At 33.9% G+C, this 19,439-nt stretch overlaps 1 protein-coding gene across 2 annotated transcripts; it reads right to left on the bottom strand.

The window, feature by feature from the left end:
- Positions 1-2,487: 2,487 nt before the first annotated feature.
- Positions 2,488-19,148, bottom strand: LOC110704197 (anaphase-promoting complex subunit 5-like). Of its 2 annotated transcripts, XM_021881992.1 has the most exons (20): positions 18,676-19,148; positions 17,085-17,232; positions 16,829-16,950; positions 14,567-14,816; positions 13,302-13,467; positions 13,145-13,223; positions 12,920-13,005; positions 11,712-11,841; positions 11,596-11,628; positions 10,456-10,704; positions 8,556-8,633; positions 8,202-8,464; positions 7,963-8,022; positions 7,785-7,852; positions 7,467-7,572; positions 6,219-6,360; positions 5,252-5,350; positions 4,003-4,267; positions 3,180-3,247; positions 2,488-3,065 (listed from the first exon to the last, which is right to left on the bottom strand). In XM_021881992.1, the coding sequence occupies exons 1-20, from the start codon at positions 18,847-18,849 to the stop codon at positions 2,904-2,906; spliced, it is 2,748 nt and encodes a 915-aa protein (XP_021737684.1). In that variant the 5' UTR covers positions 18,850-19,148; the 3' UTR covers positions 2,488-2,903. The 2 variants fall into 2 exon arrangements, with proteins under 2 accessions (XP_021737684.1, XP_021737685.1); XM_021881993.1 differs by lacking the exons at positions 16,829-16,950; positions 18,676-19,148 and having other exon boundaries at positions 17,085-17,224.
- Between the last annotated feature and the right edge of the window lie 291 nt (positions 19,149-19,439).

Below are 19,439 nucleotides of genomic sequence, written 5' to 3'. Positions count from 1 at the left end.
ACAAGTAAAAGGACAATAATATATTAGCACAAGAGTTTCAATGACATCAAAATTCCAAACCTATTCAGTATAAATACTTCGTAATTCAAATTAAAATCTTTTGTTTTACTATCGACAAAATATACTAAAAAAATCCTCTACGGTCATAACAAGTAACGGGCTTACGGGTTATAAACGGTTTGGTTATAATCAAATACGGGTTGTAAACGATTTAGGTTTATCAGATTTTTGTCGATTTAAACAGTTTTGGTTTATAATGGGTCAGGTTGCTATCAGGTTCAAAAGTATTCGATTTGGGTTATTATCGGTTTCGGGTTATATCAGAATGAAAATGAGACCCATACTGATTAAAAGGCAAGTGAGCCGGAGAATTAATTTGGGAGAAAATAATACTAGCATCTAAAGCCCAATTATTTGAGTGACGACCCAAAAATTTCTAATCCATCCAGCGAGAGGAAGCTTGAGTTTTACAGAAGTTGGAGGTTACCAATTAATCTGGAGGAAATTAAGGTGAAGTGAACATGTAGACCCTAATTGAGGTAATTTAGTACAATAATTAAAAAAAAAAAAAAAAAAAAAAAAAAGGGTTACCATTTTAGTATTACAGAAGTTGGGGGTTACCATTGTGAATTTCCTATAAATAAATGATAACTAAAAGTTCTCATATGTAATAACTAATAAGCACATGAAACAAGTCGAAGAGAACAAGTCTTGAGTACATTTTTATACCAAAATCAAATATTTTAGTACCAAAAAAATAAATAAAAAGTGCCTAATTTCTAATTAATATTTTAATTTTTAATTTTAATTTGGCACAAACTGTGCTTATTTGGTACTCTTCAATCTATAAAAGTTGACTTCCCTGTGAAGGCGTATCAAGTTTTAGGGCCATGTCTTGTTAATTGCCACGCTACATACTTACTGATAGACACATACGCCCTTTGTTAATTGCTACTCCGTGTAATAATTAACTAACTAGTGTGTACCCACACAATGCACCGAGTTTTACTTTAAATAATATCAACAAATATATTTGACCTATAAAACATATTGCATAATTAAAATAAAAGTGAACAATAATAACTATAAAACTAAATAAGTGCTCTTAAATTGATGTTTAATACAAAGTATTTACGTAGTTTATTTTAATTGAACATGAAACATAATTAAACGAGAACCAAAGATGGTTAGAACATTAGTTTAATTCTTATTGGTCTTGTATTCAAACCTTGTACTAAGCATTTTTATTAATGTAACATATATCTAGAGTTTAACAATAATAATAATAATAGATAACAGAAGTAGTATATATCTTTTTGAAGAAGAAGAAGAAGAAGAAGAAGAAGTAATATATATCTACTATGCATCAATAACAACGTTTTTTTTTAATAAGGAAACATGGACCTTTCATAATATTTTTGCTCTGAGATGGTTTGAACTCTGATCCATCAATAATTATAGAGAGGATGATACTTCTGCTTTGGCTCATGCTCATGTCGCTGCTCATGTTGTGATGTTGACTGTGCTGATCTAACTGATTTGTTTTACATTTCTCTTTTTGTATCGGGAGAAAATATACAATGGGTTTATTGTGTACGACACTTTTTTACTTTTTAGTAACCTCAAATCAGATTAATTCAATTTATATAGTAAGGTAAAATTTTATGTGCTTTGAGATGACTAAATTAAACTTGCTTTGTAATTGCTCGTATTAACTTCTTACTATAAATAAACCGCGCCCAAAAAAAAAAGATATACTAATCTCACATCCTGTCATACAATTTTGTTTTATGGTGCCTTTTTTTTTTTTTTTTTTTTTTTGACAAGACTGTTTTATGGTGCCTTATTCTCTTTAAAAGTAAAAAAACATAAAAATTAGTGAGGTTTAAGAAAATGAAAGCAAAAGAAGAAACCCTAGCAATAGGGTGTGCTATAGGGTTGTGTTCAATATATTCATCAGCTTGCTACTTAGCAAGATCTCTTTTATCTAAAATAGTAGCGTTTTGTAGTAACAATATCAATAATGTTTACAGGGGTGCGGAAAGTTCTAGTGAAGGTTCAAATTCAGCACAACAAACTTATTTGAGATAAAATCAAGGAGTGGGAGGATGCTTTTGATGGGAGACATCATATCGAGCGTAGTCATGGTTCATGAGACACTTTCGGCTGCCTGAAATTATGAACATGGACAACATCAACGTGCTCACGAGTCACGACCATGGTGTCTTTATGGTGGTAGCGGCCTAGATAAACCTCGTAGCATACCAAAAACACTAGTTACATTAACGTTGTGTGAAGATGGGCTGATGTATGCTTGTATCATTGTATGTATAGAGGCACCTGTAGTAACGGGGTTTTATATAAATGTTTGTTTCATGGTGCTATTTATGTGACATGTATAACTGACATATTAATATGTTTATAACTTTATGAGTAGATCTTTTTATTTTATTTTTTTATTTGACATGAAATTGCAATTACATGAAATTTCTGCAACGACATATCGGGATATTACATCTTTACTGAACATTGAACATACTGTATACATCACAATAGAAGGATCTTCACAAAGCTAACTACAAAAATCTCTAAGCTTCCCATTTCTAGCAGAACCGCCCAGAAGCCTACTGTAAATTGTGAAGATGGTTAGAAGACTTAGAATTGCTTCTGCAATATACTCAAATAAAGATACAACTAGTTTTGTACATTATCGCGCAGGCATTTGTCGACTGTCATGTGTTGTCTTCCTCATTGGAGATAGGGTGGTTGGTATGCCTTGGCTTGTCCTTCCCATAAGAGAAAAGGCGTGGCCAGCATTTGGCCCTGAGCTAAATCCTTGAACCCAACATCTACAAGATAGAAGAGGTCAACTCTTACTTACAAAAATAGCGTTTGTACTTTGTCTACATACTGTTTAAAGTGTCATCATCGGAATCTTGAGGATTTTTTGAAGCAGTAGTGTGATCCTTGAAGGAGGCTGCGGCTATCTCCCTCTCTTGTAAGGAGCCTAATTTGTCATATACCATAGCCATAAGATAGTAAGCCTCCGCAGCCAACTCATGGTACTGCAGTAATAACAAAAGGAAACATTACTAGGTTATTCAAATCAATATGAGATGTATATACTTAAAATGGCATGCTTCAGAGTGAAAATTGAATGAAGTGTAAGATTTACTTACCTCCAAAAGTTCAAGCTCTTCACAGGCTTCCTTCAAAGGGTTGAGCACTGCCTCTGGTGTTTGACTCACTAACAAGAGATTCAAACCCAAAGTTAGTAACATCTAGACACAGGTCAAGCAACATAGTTGGCGAGTGCAACATAAAGACAAAATTTTACTGGATAGAGGTAATTCGTTTCCTGGAGTACAACATAATCGTCTATTTTGTCTCTATGACTAACTAAGATTCATCCAACCTGGGAAACAAAAGGTTCCTCTGGTTTCTCGTTGTCATCAACAGGCAACAGAGCTTAGTGCTGCAGCCAGCAACTAATTTTCTACCTACGTTATTCATTATAACTTTCGTAAGAGGTGTAAAGCCAGCGTATCAAAACCTACTGTAACAAAACATAAACCGGCCAGCTAGCCCAAACTGCCACAGATTTCAAGAGCCATCAACTAAAGTGTTCTTTTCAAACATGGAAAAAAAAAAAAAAAAAAAAAAAAAATAGTGCTCTCTTTTAAGGCCCCCTCTCATTTTAATGGAATGTGATGTCTGCAGTCTGACTCATGCTCATATAAATTGGATAGTGATGACCAATAAAGGTCCATAAAAGTCTTTAATTTGTTTTCATAAAAGGAAATAAGATATAATTCATTCTGTGGAAAACACCTTTGAAGTTTGAACTATCTGCATGCATTTTGGCATCAGCTAATGCATGTGTATACTAATATTTATCTATAATATTGAAGCACTTGTTTCAATTTACTGTGCACAATTTTCACAGGAGAACAAGGATCTTAGCAAGTCAAAAAGACAAACAGGCAGAGAAAGAGGTAATACCTGAATAATTTGCATCAGAGAGATGACATTTAGCTTCAATAATATGTGCCCGTGCACGGAGCTCCAAACCTCCATGGCCAAGAATCATCGGGAAAATTCCATGAAGGAGTGACAGTGCTCTATGTGCTTCAGTTGGTCCAAAGGAGAGCCATAACTCAGCCAGTGTGAGGGTCGCAGATGCTTTCAGAAGGTCCAAGTTAAAAGACTGACAAAACAGTATACAAGCCAATGCATACGGAAGGCCTAGGGTAGCATTTCCTGATTTCTGTGACAGCATAAGTTAATAAACTTCAATCAATTTTCCTTCTTACAGTACTTATTATTAGAGCAGACAAAGGACATGCAAGGAGGGGTGATACTAAAATAAATTAATCCTAAGAGCAATTCAAAAAACATAATATTGGCAATACCAAACTTAGTGACAAACCCCAACAAAGAAGAAAACCCATCCAAGAGAGTTACTTATTATTGGTGATAACAAACTTAGAAAAATTAAACCTAAGGGTCTAAATTAACCCAATAAACTTAATTAAGCGTGCGGAAACTCCACAAGAAAGTAACAATATCATCTGTAAACTACAAAGGAGACACCATCACCTCAGCCTTAATTCAATGAAAACCATTCATGAAACCAATACTTCTCCGAGTTCTCCCATGGACAAACAACCAACTCAGATGATCGACTGCCAAAACTGATAAGATGGGAGAGAGTAATAACCTAGCACCAAAGCAGAAGATACCATCCACCAACACAAAATATACATGTAGATGAGACTTACAATCTACCTTCCCTGCCAAAGATCAAAAGCCTTCTTATCCATCACTATATACCAAAACCTCTTATATAACTTAACATAAAGCAAAATAGACTCAAGCTACCCAGCCTTCTGTAAAACATTTACACCAGAACATTAGCAGAAAGCTTCAATTAGCATCACCTATTCTTCTTTCCTTATTTTTTCAATCAGGCTAAAGAAGGGTATTTCTACCTTTAAGAGGGCGGGAAGGAGATCCAAACAGCATAAATAAATTTGATAAGTGCAGACATCAAAGAGGAAAAGAGGTGTAGGTCACACTTCTAGGCCCTATCATATGATTGCCACACACAGAGGTTTTAAGGGTTCCTATACTTCCTAAATTTCAACAACATAAACTATGCTGGCCAGTCACAACAACAAATAGGCATACAATACAATTCTATGTAATAGATATATGAATAACACGAATAGCTTCAGTATGTATTTGGTACCTTGTGGATTTCAGCAAGCAACAGCAGAACTGTTGCATTTTCAACTTGCAAATTGAACTTGTAGCAAGTGCAAAAAAGAGATTGTGCAACCTGTGCTGCCTGCAAGCATGACATCTAAAGTTAGTTTGGGTAACAATTAAAAAGGAAGAGAGATGAGGGAGAATTAAAAAGCTAGCAATATCATTTTAACAGTTTAAAAATTGTATTTACTTAAGAAAATTTGGATACCCCCTTTCCATTCCTTTCCCCTCCAAAACATGCAAGCAGAAACCAATCTCTTACTCTCCCTCCCCTCCTATTTTCTCCAAATCTCCTCTTTCTAAGCTCCAAGTGCCACTAATAAATGTTGAAACACAACCGTAGATACGAATGTCTGATTCACAGCTCCAACCAATTAAACATAGAGCATAATTTGGTAATTGCAAGAGTTATACCATGAAACTGCACAATGCAGCCAGTATCCACACCCCTCTTCCTCGGAGGTTAAAACACATACCTTAAAAACCATAGATAACTTTTGGATCCTTGCCTTCCAGTTAGATTAATAACATCAACAAATTTCTTAGTTAAACACGGCAATGACAGCGTTACTACTTTGTAGGCACCAAAATGCCCATGTATATAATAAGTGATAATTGAATACATTTACGATAAATTAAGAGTAATGAACACTTTAAACTTTGTTATATGAGGTCTAGAGATTCAATTCAATACTACTATCTGATGCTACAATGTCAAACAGTGTAAAACCCATCACCTTTGACCTTACGATGTACCTAAACCGTCTACTCCAAGACAGTAATATTACACAAAGATAATAATGATAAGTTTTGTAGTATTAGAGGATTTATTACAAGTGGGGATACTCAACAGAATGTTTGACAAAGATCAAGACATAAATTACAAAACACCACACTACAACAAGCCTAGTAAATAGAACTATGGAAAGAAGAAAGTGAGTTTTAACCTGGCTAAACTGGTTTGCTGCTAACAATGTTCGAGCTCGGCGAAGGCTTGCTTCAGTCTTAATATCTACATCAACACCAATCACAGGGGAAGCCAATGCACCAAGTTCATCACATACTTGCTGAGCAAGATTCAAATGTCCTCTGTTTAAGGGACCCAATAAAAGTGAGGCTAGCTAAAAAGCTCTTTTTCAGATTAAATTAACTGTTACTGTTTTTTTTTTTTGGACAGGCACAACTGTTACTGTTTATAAATTGTATGTTTACCAAAATAGTTCGAAATACTTCTCTGGGCATAGAGTTTTAGGTGATAAGGTATTGAAATGGTATCAACGACTTCCTCTGTACTTATTTAATTGCAACGCTTACATTTTTTGCATTATTCAAAAATTTTACTTTAGCTAGCCTTGGTGATTATGTGGGATCTTGTTAGATTCATCTTAATGCATATTTTTTAATAATTAATGGTTGAAGTTGTGCATTGGCAAGGGGGTGGAAAATAGATTTGTTGCAACTAAATAAAAACAGAGGAAGTATTGTTTAATAGGAAAGTGGATTTTGGAAGTAGATGTGATAGAAGATAAAGAAGTACTCCCTCAGTTCTCTTTTGTGTTCTACTGACATTTCATTTTAAGCCGTTCTTTTATGTTCTATCCACTTTGTTTTATTCTATTTATGGCATGCACCTTTAACCATCTTACCACTTCAACCTCACAATAATTACATTTTTCATACTCTTTTACTTTATTCACCTTGTTTTAACACAAACCCACCTTTTTACATTCTCTCTTACTTTATCTAACACCCACTCACATTCTACATTCATTATATTGTGAATCTATAGTAAGTGACTAGAACATAAAAGAGCAGAGATAGTATATTTTGTTTATTGGATGTGAAAAAAAGCAGGGCCCTAATTTTTTTATAGTGGAAAAGGATATGTATCAAAATATTAAGAGGGCCTATGTAAATTCGAAAGTGTTCAAACAAATTTGGGACGAATGGAAAAAGAAAAGTGTTTGAATTATTTTGGGGCAGAGGGGGTACTTTGATCATAAAAATTTCTACAGAAATATTGTTGTATTATTTATAAATATATTCTTATATGATCAACCATCAGTAATTATTAGTTTGTTACAAATTGAGAATTAAAGATATTAATGATCAAAATTGCACATTAGCAAGTGTAAAAGTGTTGCAACAAAGAAAAACAAAGTATCACAAGGACGCATGCCACAAAGAAGAAATACCTATGCAAGGCATGTTCATGGAGAAGCTGAAGCTTCAATAGCAAGACTCTTGATTTTGAAATGACATGGAACTTCTTCTCAACTATTCCGAATGCAACATATGCTTCTGCACAAAATATACAGCAAAAGTTATTATGATGACTGCTATATCTTTTGAAAAGTAACGGTATTTTGATCAACAACAAAGATTACTATAAGAACAGCCATCAGGAAAATAAAATGATGCTCCAAATTGGAAGACAGCACACGTATACTATAGTCATGACTAAAGAGCACTTCTAAATATTCAACTGAAGAGCTACTTATATGAAATCTTACCCCTGTAGCCTTTATAAGCAGCAAGTTGTTGGACAAGCTTCACACAGGCTAAGGCAAGATTATCCAAGCTGATGCAGCCCAAGGGACATTGTTAATAAACAACAAAAACAGCTTTATACTGCATATTTGCATACATGAAATTAGTATAATCAGCTTCAGGGATAGATGAACACAATACCTTGAAGCATCAGCAAAGCAAGTGGCATAAATTAGGGCATTTATCCTGGCAAGTGAGTTGCTACAGCACAAATTGAGAAAGCAGATAACAGACAGGTCAAACAATGATAATAACAGCAATAAAAATAAAAAACAAACAAAGATGCACAAGATAGAATTCTAGGCTTGGGGAAAAACCAAACTGAGTACAGGAGAAATAAAACACAATAGCCCACATAGAGTGACATCATTAACCCTCACCTGCCATACATCTCCCATGCTGTGGTGCGAAGTAAGAATGATGAACCAAGTTGTTGTAGCACAGATTTAGGAATTGAGCTCTGTTGAGCACAAAACTCAAATGTACTACAATCACTTCCTGAACCAATTTCTGAGTTTATCATTAGAGGACCCATTGGCTTAAGTGGGTTCTTCAACCATGCCGTAGCAAAATCACCATCACGAGACATTGCAGAGGCTTCATTACTAAATTCACTGACCACATGGGAGCTTAGCCTCAGTTCCTGTATATAATAGCATGAGAAAAAAGTGTTAAACCTTGAAATACCAAATGGAAAATTGAAAAGAAAAAGTTACTGGAATATAGCATGATACCTGAAAAACATCAGCTGGACGTGTTCTAAGGCTAACAGATGCTTTGGGACCAAAAGATAGCATAGATCTTTGGACATGCTGCACATATATCACAAATACAGCACCTAAGTAAATTTGCAAAATAAATAGTTTATTCACAACATTCAAATCTACAATTGAATTGGAAAGAAAATCATTAACTCATTTATAGAGCTGAAAAGTGAGAGGCCTCACTCATGGTTCAGTAAAGCTAGGACTGTACTTTAGAATGAACTACCCCAACACTAATTTAGATACTACAAGTAGCAAGAGTATGGAAGGACACCAAACTAGTTACACTTCATTTAGTTTGTTCACAATGGGACATGAAATTCTTATTTATGAGCAACAGTTTCTCATTTACCATCTGTACGTTCTTTTTCATCTGCAATATCTATTATCCATCTAGATATGGCACATTTATTTAGCATCCTTCTCCAAGTAATGCGGATAATAACTTGGGAAACACAGGACGACAATACCTCTTCACACCTGAGGCAAGTCAAGGAAAAGGATGATACATGAGCTCTTCCTTCAAGATACTGAGAGTTTTGAGACCTCTACCCCAGCTCTTAACTACACTGAAACCCCTTTTGTCTAAATAACTAATTCATACTATTACTTAACCAGTATTCTTCAATTGAAAAAAGAAAGTGTGATGTGTAAATCGAGGAGGAAAATAGATAAGCTTTTACTTCAAAAACTTGAGAGCAAAAGCATAGCTATTTTCAATATAGGAGGATCAGCCAGATTAAAAAAAAATTAAAAACATTTTTCTATTTCCTTATAAAATTTTATACACATAAGAAAATCATATTGTTGAGAAGCTTACAAAGTGTGTAAAAAGACTACAGACAGCAAAGGAGGGCTCTAAGAAAATGGCATGTGTATAGCTCACCTGTTCAACCACCAACTAATATAGATCCCTGCAACAGTAGAGTCTTTTCTAGTCCAAGGAGGACAATCTAAAACTGAGTGCTCTTCTCATGCACCTTCAGAAATATGCAGCCCGGCTCAGACACAATGACAAAAGAACAAGAAAGACCCAAGCCTAGGTACCCTTGTAAATAAGAAGAGTTCTCAAGTTCAAACTGAAACCACAGTTACAACTTATTCTATAAAGGCATAGACTGTTAGCTTTTCAGCTCAACAGAATGCAAAAGGTTTCAAGCTCAGCAGAATGCAAAAGCTCAACCTAATTTAATATGATACCATATTAACTTTCTAAATTACATCCTTTTTCCTCCGCTAGATACATTATGTTCAGCACATTCTTGCTAATAAGTCATTCACAACATCGAAGATTTGAAAGTCAGTTCATTTCTTACCCTTTCATAGCAGTTAGTTAAAGTTTCTCTACACTGGCTACCTTTGTATATGGCATTGATAATCAAGAATCTAGGTCAATCTAAGAAATATTTCAACTAATTTAGTTTGTACATTAATTTAGACAAGTACAATGGCGAATAACATACAGATCAAAGAAACACATGAAAAAGATAGTGTCAAACTTAAACTCTAAATACTCTCTCTAATGCATAAAAAATTGTAATATTTGCAACTATCACACATATTAAGAATCCATCAATTCGGTTGAATTTGCAAAAGGTAATCATACTGTTAAGCAGCATATATTGCATTAGTATTATAAAATAACTAGATTTTAAATAAATATGTAATGTAGTGTTGTTATTAAGGAATGACTAACATTTTGAATGAAAGGAAATTGGCTAACATGTTACACACTTTGAATGGGAAGGAGTATATGTTTAACTAAAACAAAAAAGCCAAAAAAAAAAAAAAAAAAAAAAAAAAAAAAAACCAAGGAGTCCAGAAATTACATAGAAAAGCACGATTAATACAAATTATTCTAAATTCTTACCATCAGGTCAAATTTTGCCATTGCTAGATGGTTCGCAGACACTAATGGTGTCAGCTTTAGACCTTCTGATCTAGCAAGAGCTCTTCTTAATAGAACATATAACTGTTGATGGATGGTTAGAGAAGAACCAATACTAGTCATAGGTGAGTAAGATGATCCAAGTATCCTTGAAGCACTTGTTATACCAAATTCAGACAGCAAGTTGCATATAACTGTCAATGTATAAGCAAGGCATGCATCATTGCTGTGCTGCAAGGAAACAGAAGGGTTGTTAGCCCAATTAATTTTCAAGACAGAAAATTTAAAAAGAGAGTTGTTGCTATTGTAAATGAGTTACATGATATGCTCAAGAAATCCAAGAGTAGATTTGCATGAGCATTGCATGAGCAACAAGCTGACTCCCATTAGTGAACTATTTGACAAATAAGAGGCAAAAGGTGTAGTCAATCAGCTTTCTTCACTACCATGACGTTGAAATTGTTGAAGAGAAATGTGCTTAGCATCTACTAGTCCACATGCTCCCAAGAAACCTCTGGAATATTACTTGTTGACACACAGATAACTATGAGCACTGTTTTAGTGTCTGCTTAATTTCTGGATACCAGTGCTCCCCCATTTTGATTTTTTGTTTTCTTAGTATATAATTTCTTTATCTATAAGAGAGAATGTGAGCATCCCTATTCAGCTATTGGTGTTTTAGGATGATAGGGAAAAGATTTAACTTAGGCACTAAGTGTCTAAGTTTAACAAGCATTTTGTACAGTGTTTAGTTAGAGAGCAATCCATCATTTCCAAAGAAAAAACGCAACTAATAAGTTGGTTAAGTACAAAGAAGAATTTATTGTCTTAGACAATAGATCCTTAAAAACTTGCAGCCATTTCAGAATTACAATTATCCTTGTACAAATGTCTAGAAAAGTAGAACGGAAGTTTTGTCATCTAACGGGTACTTTATATCATCTAATGAAAGCTAATTTTATCTTTATCAAAGAAGTACCTCAAGAAACCCCAAAAATCATTGTAGATAAGTGAGAACAGACGACAAAGAAAAGCCAATGGGCTAGCATATGCAGGCCTAGAAGCACAGTGAAATTAGTACATATTATTTTACAAAAGTAACTTAGATAAAAGCCCCTTTACCTGCTGAGAAGCACGGACTGCTTCTGTTAAAGCCTGAACATTAACAAGAACAAGTAAGCAAAAAAATCTTACGTAAAACAATGTTAGGTAAAAAACATGTGTTCAGGTGTACATACTTCTAGAGCTAATTTAGGATGGCCAAAGTGAACATGCATCATTCCACAACATAACAATGCAATCTCATATTTCCCAAAGCAGTTGCTTTCAGTGGAAGATGAAGAAAGATCAAAACCTTCCATCCCTGCACTTCAATTCCATACATATAATGTCAACTCACTTGTACAAGACCCAAAGAAACTTTTCCTATAAAAAAAAAACTAGAAAATTTTTATTCACTGTTACAGGGACAAAGAGACAAGAGAAGCACAAACTCTAAGAGATATCAACCTTGATAACAGGTCCTAGCAGGATTCTTACACATTTAAAAAGATTGTACTGATGAACAGATATTAGCCATTGTGTTATAATCCAACCTCCGTTCCATGTTTTAGATGCTTTTCTAGGCTTTAGTATAAGTTTTCTAGGCCTTAGATGCAATTATTGCATTACTGTCAACCCATCCAACGTTAAATGGGAGAATCTAGTAAACGCAAACTAAAGCTCTTTAGAGAGCAAGTGATTAAATAATCCAAAGGCCTTCTACCCGGTTTTGCTTTGCTTTCTTATGCTTGCGTTGTTGTTATACCTTTATAGATATTGTGTTTTGCACGCATATTAGAACCTCATACTCACTAGCCGCTATAAGAAACTCGTGATTTGGTACCGCTGGTTTTCAAATAGATATAAAGAATGGATATAGATGAACAGAAAGGGAGACAGCGGATCTCCTTAACGGAGACCTCTACTCGGACGGAATTCCCTAGAAGGCTAATCTCATCAATATCCATTATTTATCTAATTTTAATCAACCAAAATCTTCTTTTTTTTAATTCACTTTTAATCAACCAAACCCTACTTTTTTATTCACTTTTAATCAACCAAACCCCATGATCTTTGTGATTTATATTCACCTTTAATCAACTAAACTTCACTTTTTTATTTTTTTATTCACCATCCTGAAAACATGTGAAAGAGGCAAATGAGAATTTTATTTAGGGACAAAGGAATAGTTATACTTCCATAATCCACCAATCATAACTACAATGTTAATCAATCATAATTACAATGCTGATCGCTTAATGAAAATACCCAAATAACAATTGAGTCATTATAGTAGGTTCAAGCAAGAAAACTTAGCTATCCCAACAAAGAAAGCTAACAAAAAGAATCAAGGTGAATATTTTAACAGGATAGAGTGATGCCCAACATGCCTTTGAATGCTCACCTATGATCAAAATAACGATGGAGATTCTCCAAAGCACCAGAATAATCATCATGATGCAGCATGTTTAAATAGCGCAAAAAATGGACCTGTTTAAAGGATTAAGGAAATGGATACAATTAGCTTAAAACCAATCTTTGTGATACAACTTACACCTGATAAGGCAACATTGCCAAAAAAAAATAGCTGTCCCCTCCACCAGGACAAGATTAGCATACTAGTACTTACACGATGTAATTCAGGAGCCAATTTATGGAGTTGCTTCAGATCAGATTCTAGAGTATTTAGAGGAAAAGAACTTCCGTGCCTGGAACATGCATACCTCTCAGATTTTAAGAAACAACATAAACGAAGAAAAATGACATTAAACAACAAAAATGCATACTTTTCAATTTCATCAGCTTTTTGTAGCAAGTATCCGTAAACTTGCCAATTTGAATGCAAAAATTTACCAGCATTGTCATCATCTTTATCCAGTGCATCAGTTTCTATAAATGGGCTTAATTCTTTGGCTTTAGCACTATGTTTCACGGCCGCAGAAACCTCAACACCTACACTTAAAACACCAACTTTCTAAGTCACCATTTAACAAATTTACATGTCTTCTTTTCAAATTAGCTATCGACAAGAATAAAATTTAAAAGAAGCCTCTATGCAACCAGTTACAAATCCTAGAATGTCCATGACAAATCAACAACTCAAACTTACAAGTGCGACTTGCCACATAGTCAATTATTTTACAAAAATGCTGTAAAGGATTTCGGGCTCAGATTCATAACTGCGAAGAAATTAGGATGGATAGGCCGAGACTAATAGAGAATTAGACATCCACTTTTCTGGATTGCTATGGCAGGTAAACTTAGCCTAAAACAAAGCATTTACTAAGCAAGATAAACAAAGTTTCTATTGTCGTCAAGAAACTTTAAAACAAAGCTTGTGAAACATATTCCTCAGTAGTTGGTTATAGGTAGAAAACAGTCATCAAGGAAACTTATAAGGCACAAACAAGTTAATTAAGGTATTGAAAAAGAAAAAAAGCAGCATATAGAGTAAATAGGTTTTGGAAAAGCAAGAGAATCCCCAGCAAAGGTCGTGTTTCATCTCTTTAAGCGGCTTTACATATATATTAGAATTGATATAAGGAGTTATGTTTGTTTGATTTCATTACAATATGTTTCAGAATCATACTTCCATACTTTTAGCTCTAAATATCTAATTTTGAGAATGTTTTGGTCAAATACATGTAAAGAATGATACGGAATGGTAGGCAATAGCAAAGTCAAAGAGGGATTTTTTCCCTTTTGGAAGGAGTCTCAGCTTTGTCAAGTACTATGACATCTGCCATTAATGATCATCAATTTCTTCATGAAGGATACCTAAGAAAATCCAACATGGAACAACTACTTGCAGCTCTAGTGCTTTTTATGTATAAAACTACAGCTATCCTGTCAGACAAATCTCATAGAAGCTGATATTTTGATTGACTGATTAATTAAGCTACCTATAAGACTTGAAACTTTAGAAGCAGAGATGCATTTAAATAAAAAATAAAAGAATAAAAGAATGAAAAAATTAAAAAATAAAAAAAATAAAAAGTAAAAACACCATAGCCCATCTATTTGTGTTGCTACAAGCAGACAATAAACTTACCTTCAACCAGCTCATCAAGGACTTTTGGCACATGTAGATGGAATGAAATTCCTTTACCAGCTCTATTACTTGTTTCAGCTTTTTCAGTAGCTTCCTGAAAAGCAAAACTATCCAGGTCCATCTTCTCATATTCCACTAATCTGTCAGATTCATCAGTACAGCCATCTAATCGGGTCAAATCGAAAGAAGGAGAACCAGATAGTACTTCTTTACAGTATGATTCTAAATCTGACAGCAGATGACATATTCCCTGCATTAGAAGGACAAAAATGTACAGCAAAAGAAATTATCAATACATTATTCAGAAGCATTTTCTTTAAGCCCTTCTATCACTTCAGTAGTTCACACAAGATACCTTGTAAAGAATGAAAACAGAAAGACAGCATCAAGCCATCAACAGAGGGAGAAAACAAAAGTAGTATGATTTCTTAAGACCAAAAGGCACAAAGAACAAGCATGAGACAATGGAGAAGCAGGAAGAAAACAGGAAAATAAACAGATGAAGAATTTGGTTTTCTAATGTCTAGTCTAACTACCTATATAAAGAGGAACTTTATATTAATTGCAATAAAAATTAGAATAACTAAAACACATATTAAGGAATTAAGATAGAATAGTAGATTATTTTATATTAAACCATCTGAGATTACTCCCTCCAGTTTTTTTTAAATGCAACTCTTGGATTTGTACACTAATCATATATTAACCTTGACTTAATTTTTTTATTGATATATAATAAATATATGTCCTCATGTAATATATTGTTGGATTAGTCACAATGTCTTCATTAATAATTTTTTATATATATATAATTTTTACTAACAGCTAATTAAAGATATTGATGGTCAAAGTTGTGTCCCGGCATATGCACCCATCAAATTAATGCATTTAAGAAAAACAGAGGGAGTATCAAGAAAAGTTAACCGATTATAAGGACAATTCGAAATTTTATACGAAGTAATTTTTAAACAATAAAAACAGCTTGAAAATTACTTTACAATGTGTTAAAAAAAATTAAAAAAAAAAATTAAACAAATTTATAAAAAAAAAATAAATAATAATAATAGTAATAGTAATAATAATAATAATAATAATAATAATAATAATAATAATGATAATAAAATAAAAAATAAATAAAAGAAAGGAAAAGAAGGAAAGGGAGGGAAGAATGATAGTTTACTTTCAATTTTTTATAATTTAACCCTCCCTTTCTCTCTCCTCCAATTCCCTTTCAATACTCCATTTCCAATCCCCTCTTTTCCTCCATTTCCTTCTATCGAAACGAAGGGTTAGAATAAGATCAGTAAGTAAAATGCTTAAACTTATGTTTAACAAATAGTAGAATCATCCCCCCTTCCCTCTTAGAATTTTAGGGCTAATAAACTAATTACTCCACACCTTTTTTTAATCAACTATATAAAAAGAGGTGATATGTGTGGGACTTTCGTTGTTCATAATTGAATAAGAATAATGACTCTTCAATGTATTTTATTTTGTGAGAGGTTAATGATTGATGACTCTTTATAATACAATACAATTTAGGTTCTATAATACAAAATATACAATTATAATTAGGAGTGCCGCAACTCCCTTCACTTTACATTAATTCGAATACTTATCCACGTTTCAGTGCACATAGCTTTAGGATACATTGTGGTTGGGTTTCTATTGGTATTTTAAACAAAAAATTAGATGTGATAAGAGTTAATAGGGTATTTATTGTTATTTAAGTGGAAATTAGGTATGATGGGAAACAGTGTGACAAAAGATAGAATTTCTGAAAGGAGAAATATAAAATATTATTTTAAAAAAAAAAGTGTGACACCATGGTGGTGGTGTCGCATTGAGGGGCGGGAAGATGTTGATCAAAAGAGGTAGAGGATGTCACTACTCACTAGTGGATTTTGGCTTCATGGTGGAAGAAGAAGGAGCAACGTACAGAGAATGGGAGGTGAATTTGGTGGCCAAAGATTTATTAAAACTTCATTTAACTGAAAAAAGCTTAGTTGCCTTAAGAAAAATATATTGTTAATAATTTCAAACAAGTCAGCTTTCCAACAAAAACTTTATCTGCCGATGGACATCTTGTCCACACTTGCATTTAACTTAATCATTGGTGTTTTTTAGAGTATGCAGCAAATGCCACGCTGGCATCTACACCTGCATGATAATTAGGCCATTCTGCAATTTTTCCTGAAGAGTTTTATAAAATCTCTAATGTTGGCTGCTCAAATTTGATAACCAACAAAGACCAATTATTACCTCAAAGGATAGTTCATTGAAGGTAAGTATACACCGACGCAGAAACATTCCAAGGTTGCTGCTAGGGTCCAGACTAATCTGATCATCTTCTATAACACTCGAGTCTTGACCCCCCAGGATGCCTAAAAGAAGTGCATCCATTTATAAATTTTCAGGTTCATGATTCAAACAGAACCAATTTTAACGTAACTTTTGACAAAAAAAAAAAAAAGTTAATTTGCTAAGAAAGGCTAATAATAAAATGAAAAGGACTCACCTTGTAATTCAGTGAAAAAATTAAACAGCTCATCAGGTGATGACAGTGATGATAGCCTGTGAGTTAATCTCTGGTCTAGCATACCACCAATTTCCCGCAGTTGAGATAGAAGTTTATCTAGCTTTGGCTCCATTATATCATCATAAGACTGAAAGAAAGTTGTAATGCCATCAATCAGTAATGTGTTCAGTGCTAATATGTATGCTGAAGAAAATTTGGACCAAAAACAAGGCAAAAAACACAAGGAGTATCAAAAAAAATAGAGATAACTCCGGAAATTGCTAATGTAAATGAAAAGGCAATGATAAATAAACACATAAATTTATAAGATAATATAGAAAAATTATGTGAGATTTCACTGAAGGATAATACGTCTTTTGTAATAAATTGAACAACATCCTAGGAAACATAAATTCAGAACACAAAAAGGAACTAATGACATAGTGAAATGCAAATCCAAGATAGAGAAAACTAAACAGTATATCCTGCTGCCATCAAATTGAAAGAATTACAAAAACACACCTTTGGAAATGGACAAGAGAACCAAGGTAGCACAACCATGACACCAACTAATAATGGAGCTATGTGTTACAGTTTACAAATGCAAGATTAAGGACAAGATTCAAATTAAAATAAGAACCTAAATACAATTCAAACCTGAAGCCTACAAATGATACCCGTTTCAAGCGCATCCCCATCAGCCCATCTTAGTTCCTTACATTCAATTCTCCAGCCTTCTATTCTTGCGCATTTTACTAAAGAAGACTTAATGAAAAATTTTGGCACTTTCACCATTGGAGGATTAGCTTCAACCTCATCTTAGTCTAAAGAGTTTGATCGCTTTTAAATTTCATTTATAAACCCCATAAATTGAGCTGGCAAACCTATCAGATAGATCAATTGTCCATCATAAATTTCATTCCCTCACAATAGAACAGGAAATCAACTCTTGTGGGAAGCAAATTGTACAGAATCACATTCATTCCCTTACATGCAGTGACAAAAAGTCACATTTGACAGCAATTAAAACAGTTGTCGAGATTTTCAACTTTCAATAACAACCCCCATCCAAAAGATTAAGGTTAACACAAATCCTGAGTAACATTTAAACAAACTTGTAACAATAAGTTTAATCAAACATTCCGATTAGATGTACTGATAATCTGCCTTTTACACTAACAACACCGAATTCAGCCCCTTGGCATCAGCAATCAATAGATTACAAGACTTAGACCTCAATTACAATTACAGTCAGAATTTCGACAAAATAGCCTCACTAACATCATCTCAAGTCCAATCAAATTAACTGGTACCCAACTAACATGAACTAAACATCCCAAATCAAATAAACAAATAAATTAGCACAAAAGGTTATAAATAAAATAATATAAAGGGTGGAAGGTTATAGTTCCCAATTATGATTACAATCCAATTTCGACATTTTAGCCTCATTATCATTATTCTAAGACCAATCAAATAAAAGGGTAGTCAACAAAAATTTGAAACAACAACATCCCAAATCAAAAAATCACAAAAAATCAAAAAATTCGAAAATTCAAAAAATTGAAATTTTGAGGAGAAGTGACTGTACCTTAATCAAAGCAACCAAAAACAAACCGAAGGAATTGTGATGTGAAACTGAAGAAAAAATCTCAGGAAGAAAGAATGGACCAGGAGTTGCATAGATTTGAACAAGAATACACACTGAAACTTTATGCGGCGTTACAGTGAATGAACTGCGAAGCTGCTTCAGTATACCCGCCATTGATTTTTTAAAAAAAGGGGATATTCAGAATTTGTTAGGGTTTATCAGCAGTAGCATTTCCAGCAAAATGCGAGAATTCAAGCACCAAATTTGAGATTTTGGAAGCCCTAATTAAAGTTTCCAAGCTTCAGGAATAACGATGAAGTCTGGCCCGACCTTGAGAGTTTCACTTCCAAGTTCAAAGGTATTGGTTGTGTCTTGGCTGCTTCAGATGTAACGCCACACATCATAGCACTCGTTTTCGATTAAGGGCGTGTTCAGCGTTAGCATTTGAATAGCTTTTAGGTACCTCAAAAACTAGCACTATCCCTACCCTATAAAAGCCGGGGAGCACAAATAAGAATTGCTGCTGAAATGAGGGATTCCTTATGAACAGTGCACGGGCGAAATTGCCCCTGTATTTTGTGCTGGAAAATCCTTATCTACAGTGGCATGACTATATTGCCCTCCAAAGTTTTTGCATGTGCCTGCTACGTGGTGGAGGAGAAATTAGTTCTGACTAAATGTTTGCATGTGTTTTGGCACGTGGTGGGACACCAATCTGTTCTAGCTGATTTAGTTGCAAAATTGTATAGGATAATTGCAAACTT

The sequence above is a fragment of the Chenopodium quinoa genome, unplaced genomic scaffold (assembly GCF_001683475.1).
Source record: "Chenopodium quinoa cultivar QQ74 unplaced genomic scaffold, ASM168347v1, whole genome shotgun sequence".
In the NCBI taxonomy this organism is placed as follows: domain Eukaryota; kingdom Viridiplantae; phylum Streptophyta; class Magnoliopsida; order Caryophyllales; family Amaranthaceae; genus Chenopodium; species Chenopodium quinoa.
The sequence above is the reverse complement of the archived record's forward strand: the minus strand, read 5'-3'. Positions and strand labels throughout refer to the sequence as shown.

Bases quoted from the DNA above. Each gene is read 5' to 3' on its own strand.
- LOC110704197 (XM_021881992.1), bottom strand. From the start codon at position 18,849: ATGGCGGGTATACTGAAGCAGCTTCGCAGTTCATTCACTGTAACGCCG. The intron at 11,842-12,919 runs GTGAGCATTCAA...ATGGAATTGAAG, and splicing joins CATCGTTATTTTGATCATAG to TGCAGGGATGGAAGGTTTTG. The intron at 4,268-5,251 runs GTACCAAATACA...ATGCTGTCACAG, and splicing joins TGCTTGCTGAAATCCACAAG to AAATCAGGAAATGCTACCCT.